At 35.6% G+C, this 7,500-nt stretch overlaps 1 protein-coding gene across 1 annotated transcript in view; it reads right to left on the bottom strand.

Annotated features, from left to right (window-relative positions):
* Positions 1-62: 62 nt before the first annotated feature.
* Positions 63-7,500, bottom strand: part of LOC105057972 (uncharacterized) — a 31,463-nt gene continuing 24,025 nt past the window's right edge. Inside the window, exon 2 of the mRNA XM_010940720.3 lies at positions 63-904. Within this exon, the coding sequence (XP_010939022.1) occupies positions 259-904 (646 nt within the window). The 3' untranslated portion in view covers positions 63-258. The remainder of the gene's footprint in view (positions 905-7,500) is intronic.

The raw sequence follows: 7,500 nt of genomic DNA, 5'->3' as shown, positions 1-7,500 counted from the left end.
CAAGCGAGACCTAACATTAAAATAATTCCAATCGGGTAAAAAAAAAAAAAAAAGAACCGATATAGAAGAGAAATAACCGATCTTTCTAAGTTTACAGAGAATTAAAGAGAATTAAAGGCTCTCTACATAGAAAATCTTGTTTTTGACATGATTCCAGGATCCAAACAACCAGATTGAGATGAACCAAGTGCAGAAAGCATCAAAAACAATCCTAGAACTAATGTGACCACATTGAGATGAAGCTGTCCCCATTCTGAATTAAGATTGCATAGTTTCATCTTCATCCACCTCTCTCGGCACTTCATTGAACATGTACTGGCTCTGGTACTCCATTAAATATTGTGTCGATCTTTTCACATCAAGAAACAGCTGATATGCCCTACTTATATCCTCCATCTCCACAATCTTACCCCTTCTCTTCTGGCAAGCAAGTGCAGCTGCTGTGATCAAGTTGATTGCGTACCTCAAAGAGGTCTCCGCACCTATTTTTGTTAAAAGAACCTTTGCATCCTTTGACATTTCTACATCTTCCTCTTCACATCTGATGTCAAGAATCTTCCGGATCTCCTCCTCAGTGTATGGCTGAGTAGATATTATAAGTAAGCGATCGAGGAAATCAGGTGGGATTCCATGGGGAGATCTGTAGTTCGTGCCTCGGATGGTTGTGATCCCTCGGTTTGTTGCAATGACCAGAATGGGGGCCATGTCATTCTCCAATGCGCGATTTAGGAATGAGAAGCACTCAATGTCAAGCATGTGAACCTCATCAATGAACAGGACACCTGGGACAATCTCAGCTTTTCCTTCCTCTCTCCACTCTGCCACTTTTGTATCTATCTGCTCTCGGACCTCAGAACGGATTTCACCAGTGTCACCAGTAAAGAGTGCTAAAAAGCCTTGAGTTCTGGGCATTGGAAATAAAAAGCCAGACGAATTAATGAATCCGAAATTGAAATTTGAAGAGACATAAAAATATCTGCACCATAATTTTGGTGTGTTTAATATGATGAAATTGCTGGACGTTTATTCATAAAGAATGGCACACAAGAAAATGAAAAAAATAATGTAGTGGGGAGAAAACAACAAAAAGACTTCCCTCACAACCCCATGCAGGTAAAAGTGGGAAAAAAATTGCCAATACATGTATTGGTCCAAGCAATATTCATTAGTCACTCGATAAATCTGTGTCCAAGCAAGAAAGAGTAACTGGGTTCTTAGGAGACTGGCTTAAAATGTGTTCTCATAAATTCTGTGTAAAGGTTAGACTGGATGCAATGGCCGCAATAATTCATCTGTGGATGCATACCCCATATATGGCCCTCAATTATGAAGGACTACAAAAAAAACATAACGTAATAAACATAAAGACAATTTGCGCACACGATACAAACAGAAAGTCCAACATCCCAACATCCAAAACTTCCAGCAGGTCATGGAGACAGAATACACTCGGTACATGCTGAAAACGTGATGCAGCAAGAGTTTCCTTGAAATAATTCACAACTTGACCAGTGGACCAAAGGAAAAGTTTAGTCTGCAAGAATCATATAAAAGACTGGGGAAATGATGCTTATTAAAAGAAACTGCATGGGCATTATGCTTCCATTCTCAAATCTGATTACTCACATAATCCAGGTTTCTTCCTTCATGCAAATGCTATCCTTTACAAAACCACCTATTATTCATCAAATGTCATTTTTCCCCTTAATTATGAGGATCCAACACACCCAAGCCTTACCAAGAAGGAAAAGCTTGCTTCTTAATTTTGCTCTTCACAAAATGTTTAATTATTTTCTTCTCCTATTAAAAGCGTCACTTCTAAATTCATAAAAAGTTTACTTTCGTAAATCAATTGAGAGGCAAACCCATCATACACCCACTTCCATGACTAGGCCATCTAATCATCAACCCATCCATTCCAAGAACCCATTCACTCTCTCATAAGTTTGCACAAAATCTTGATTCTGCTTTCCTATGAGATATTCCTTGACATGAGATCAGCCAGCCACATGCATGCACACAAAGAAAGGAAAAGGTTGACATTGTTCTGAAAAAAAGAAAAGTAAAATGCATAGGCTAGCATGGTTAAATGCCAGCCAACCATCTCAACTCATCAACAGGCTTATGACCTTACAAAACCAAATGGTAGGAGATCATTTGTCGCAATTCAATAGCATACAAGGGAGATATGCACACTTACTTCCACCTACCCTTTTTAATTCAAGAAAAACTACCAATTCCACAGAAACATAGCCTCATCCTTCTAGAATTGGATTTTGCCTTGCCTCTCATGTCAAGACAAACCAATCTGACTCATCTTCAGCTCACAAGCGTTATGCACCAATCATTGGGTCCCCCATATGCAAAAATAGCAAAGTTCTCCAAAACCCCATTGAAACAAAACAAATCTCAAAGGCTAAGCACTCCTATCCCAACAATCTTCTACAGTCCTTGCTACAGCCTGGAAAACACACCTGTCACTTTACTGTGTTGATGCCACATGAAACCAGATCATGCTGTACCCAGTCAAAATCGAATCTATATAGCATCCAACTATCTTATCCTCCTCCGATACAAAGATCTTACATGCAAAGCCCATAAACTAACTAAAACATCTGAGAAGACTGAACAGAAGCATGCTGTCCCCACCAAAAGTCCCATGACAAGACATCGTTTACTTTGCAGATGAAGCTCGTGTCTCTCCAAGGGCTTTGCTCTCATTAAAAATCCAAAACATTAAGAGAGTAAACCTCTACCAGAAATAATTTTGCGCACCACTCTTAAGTTACCAATGAAGTTAATTTACTTTTTATCGACTAGTCCTAGGCTTTTGGTTAATTTCCTACACCCACTGCAACTTCCTCATGATCCCCAAGTAAAAGATCTAAAGCATTGTAATTCCCTCCAAGATTTCTTTGTTAGGCTGTATAATTTTTCTTATTTCATATGCTTGCCGCACAAAAGTTTGCAACCACATCAAAAGTTTGCAATTACCTATAACTCTTTTCTTCTTAATCATCCCTGAATATCTCTTTTAAGCATTCTAGTACCAGCAACTCTATCATCAATACTTTTAACTAGTCAGAGCTGAGACTCTTAAATCCACTTTCAAATGAACCTCCTTTTCACATTCTCCATTAAATAGTTCAAGCCAAGACTTCACGAACACTTTCAAGATACTTTCCACTTTCCCCCAGTTTCCAATCAATTTATCTCCAAGAAAAAGAAACAGTAAGACAACATCAAACCCTCTTACTTTAGAATTCTCTATTGCCTCTTTTGCCCCATTCCAAGCCTTCAAAACTCCCTGAACCCTAACCAGTATTTCATTATATTCAAACAATTGCAACATGTGAATATCAAATATAACGTTACGGTGATACAAATATAAGATTAGAGTGATACCACTAGAATTACTAGCAAAACCATGATTCACTACCGTGGAGTTAGGACCTGCCTCTGATGTGAATAGGGTGTCATTAGCCTAGGTAGCAACCCCTCCAAAGCTTCAGTCCTTAGTTATCCTTGCCTTGCTAGCGTGTGACTTCTTCATTTGAAATCCATTGCCTCTTTCAATAAATTTTGCTCAAACCAACATTCATAAAACCAACTTGGCAATGACCTTGATGCCCATCTCAACAACTAAAGGTTTATGACATCAATGTGTCATGCCCATGATACCAAAAGTCGGCGACACCAGTAACATGTAAACAGAGGTTATACATTTGAAATGTATTTTTTGTTACTACTTGCTTTCATGATAAAGGACAAATATGAACATATAAGACAAATTTGATGCACCAGCACAATTTATCACCTTTATCATATTAAACAGATTTGACATTGCCAGTGAATACTACCTAAACATGCATAACATACCATACAAACAAATATAACCCCACAAAGCAACATAGTTACACAAGATATCCAAATTATCCAGCAACATAAAAACAGATCAAACAAAACTGGAGACAGAAGCACTTGTATATCTTCATTTCATATTAATTTGTGTTGGTATCCCCCAATATTGTATGAGTAATAAGAAACCAAATCCATTTACTGATCACACCAGTCATGATGTAGTAAAAACAAGTCCAGGAGATTCCATTAACACAAGTTACACAAGTAACGACCGGCATTATATATCCTATTAGGGAAAAGTTACCTATGCATGCACTAATCATCAACTATAGAGGAGAAACCATAAGGGCAAATTGCATTTGATATGACAGCAAGCAATGCCATATAACTCTTTCCCCAGGGTAAAAAGATCAAAGGAATTGATTCAAGCTACTGAACATGAAATTTCAAACTCATCCAGCTCCCCTTTTTATGAATAATAGTGAGGGGATCTAATTTAACTATTCTCATAACCAATTAATTATTTTTATAAGAAATCTCCAGCTATTAAGTATTAGGTTGAACTCTTCTTTTGTGTCAAGAAGATTACTAGAAAAGCCATAAACTCCTGATAAAGAGTAGAAGAATGGAACCTATTTCAAAGCATACAATGACACAAAGTTCGCCATCTCAATACTGGACCCCATACCCCTATTACAGTGTTGGTACATTGTTCAGTACGATATGAGACAATATACCGAGTGTCGGTACGGTAAGAGATACCATACCAGTATGGTATCGGTACAGTACGCCCCATACCAGACGGTACAGCAGACTTTGCAATGACGCTTCAACCAGGTGATTCAATTTCACCTTTTGTACAGAAAATTAGTTAAAGCAAAATAACTAACGATGGCAATACATTGAAATAGAACTTTTACCCTAAGCACATGCAATGGAGCTATAGACAGTCATGCAAAAACCAAATCCATTAAATAATTTAATCTATGGATGGCAATATAGTGGTAAAGGTCATAATGCAGAGGAATTATCACCATAAGGCATAGAGGAAAAATAAGGGGCAGGAGGGTCATAAGCACTTATACCATAAAAAAAGATTTTCAACAGAATGAGAAAAGACATCTATAAAATCATAACCATAGAATACAACACTAATCAAGAAGGTGTCCTTTGGACTTAAATCTCACATCATGCAATATGGTATGGGCACAAATACAAAAGTTAGGTTCAAGCATGTATCCAAGTGTTTTTGACTTAGCAGATTCATAGAAAGAACTGATTTGAACTAGAAGAAAATATTAAAAAAAACATTGTTGCTCAAGTCTCCCAATATGCATGTTTCTCATTTAACATACCAATTAGCTTAGGGATTTTACAAACTTGGATTTTTGCAAAGTTATTTTAATACCTAGATATTGACCAACCCCCAAAAAGAACAAAAGCTCAATTTTGACAAAATTATGGTGGGTTGAAATCATCATAGGAGTCCAACGACACCAATTTATAAAAGATGTAGTTGAATATATTTGCTAAATATCCAGGTATTTGACATGCATCTGGTTCAAATATGTATCTGACACAGATTCTAGGAGATGAATGCCAGTGCCCAGGCAATACAGCCATTGTGATCAATGTGTTTGATTTTTTTTTTTTTTGACTTGATCACTATTTAATATTGTAAGCGGCAGCATTACTGGCTCATCATTAGCAACGGCGTATGCTAAATGCAACATTCAAAGCCCAACTATATTGCAAAGTTCCATAGGATTGTGCTCATAACACCACAACCACCTCTAGTAGCCTCCTCACCATTCATAGGCCATAGTTAATGCACCAATATCCACATCATATTTGTATTTACTAATTCGAAAAAGGGGTTTCAGGCAAAAAAAAAATTAATTTATCTGCATATTGTCAGAATCATTTTTGTTTTTATTTTTGTAGAATTGGTTAATTTTAAACTTTGCTAGAGCATAAAGCCCCTATACTCAAATGAATGCACACATTTAGCTCAACGTTGCACCCATACTAGTAATGGGTGTGCACATTAATACAAGCTATGTAGAAATAGTTATGCCACAATAATAGGCATATGATGGTCCAGCAAAGTCAAAAATGAACCATCTATTAAAAGTATTAAAGTGAACCCTTTTAGCTTGTATGAAGATAAGGTGGATTTCGATTTAAAATTGCTCAATCTCCGAAACTTGAGTGATAATTCGTTTATTCTATGATATGCATGAAAGAATACACAAGTCATATTCTTATGAAAGGATTCCTAGAAAGGCTTCCCAGTTTAGGCATACTTGAATAGGCAATTTTTAAAAAACAAATTGTATGCAAAATACGAATGTAATTGCATAATATATGGTACCCAATTTATGAATGAAACATATGTACACTTATAACATTTAAGTAAAATAGATTATAGGCAGCTGAATTTGAGGATACATAATGTTGATCATGACCTACAACATCGAGAATACCTAAAAACCAAAATATGTGCTTTGAAGGACATTTACCCATGCATCACCAGTCCAAAAGCATGTGGTACACAAATGTTGGTTCCACACTGTTGATTATGAACATATTAAGACATGCCTAAGCCAAAAATAATAAAACACATGATTTTTTGTTTCTAGGTTTTCTTTTTGATGTTGTAGACCAACAAATGATTCTCAATTCAAAGTGTTTATCATTGATTTTGCACCATAAAAATGAAGCCATTCATAAAAAGATAGAGGTAATACCTACTGAGAACAAACTGAGATAAGGACAACTTGGATGGTTTGGATATCTACAACAGCGGCCGAGAGATGCTAGTATGAAAGAGCAATTTGATACACATTGAAAGAAAGAGGAGTAGAGATAGAACGACAATCATATGGAATGATGTAGTAAAGAAGGACCTGAGATCTCAATATCCCTCAAAAATTAAAGCCCTAAATCGAGCAGAATGTAAAAAAGAAATCAGCAAATAAATTAGTGATTTTATTTGACAAAAATATATTAACAATAGAACTTGAATTACTAAAAGCAACATACAACTTATTCAAAGGCATTTTACAACAACAAAACCCAAAATATCTAAAGACGGAATAAGCATATTACAAATTACAACTGTGAATGACAAACACACATGCACACGCACGCACGCATGCATACATACATACAAATATGTATGTATATGTACACACACACAAATATATATATATATATATGTGTGTGTGTGCGCGCGCGCGCTCGCACGCGCGTATGTATATCTATATACATATATATATATATCTATGTATGCATATACGTATATATGTATCTATGTATGCATATACGTATATATGTATCTATATATATATATATATATATATATATATATATGTATATATATATAGGTATATATATGTATATGTATATATATGTACATACATATGTACATATATATATCTATATATGTGTGTGTGTGTATATATATATATATCTATATATGTGTGTGTGTGTTTGTGTGTGTGTGTGTGTGTGTGTGTGTGTGTGTGTGTGTGTGTGTATATATGTATATATATATATATATACACGTATATGCATGCATACATGTATGTATGTATGTATGTATATGTATGTATATATGTATATGGATACATATAT

The sequence above is a fragment of the Elaeis guineensis genome, chromosome 15 (assembly GCF_000442705.2).
Source record: "Elaeis guineensis isolate ETL-2024a chromosome 15, EG11, whole genome shotgun sequence".
In the NCBI taxonomy this organism is placed as follows: Eukaryota; Viridiplantae; Streptophyta; class Magnoliopsida; order Arecales; family Arecaceae; genus Elaeis; species Elaeis guineensis.
The sequence above is the reverse complement of the archived record's forward strand: the minus strand, read 5'-3'. Positions and strand labels throughout refer to the sequence as shown.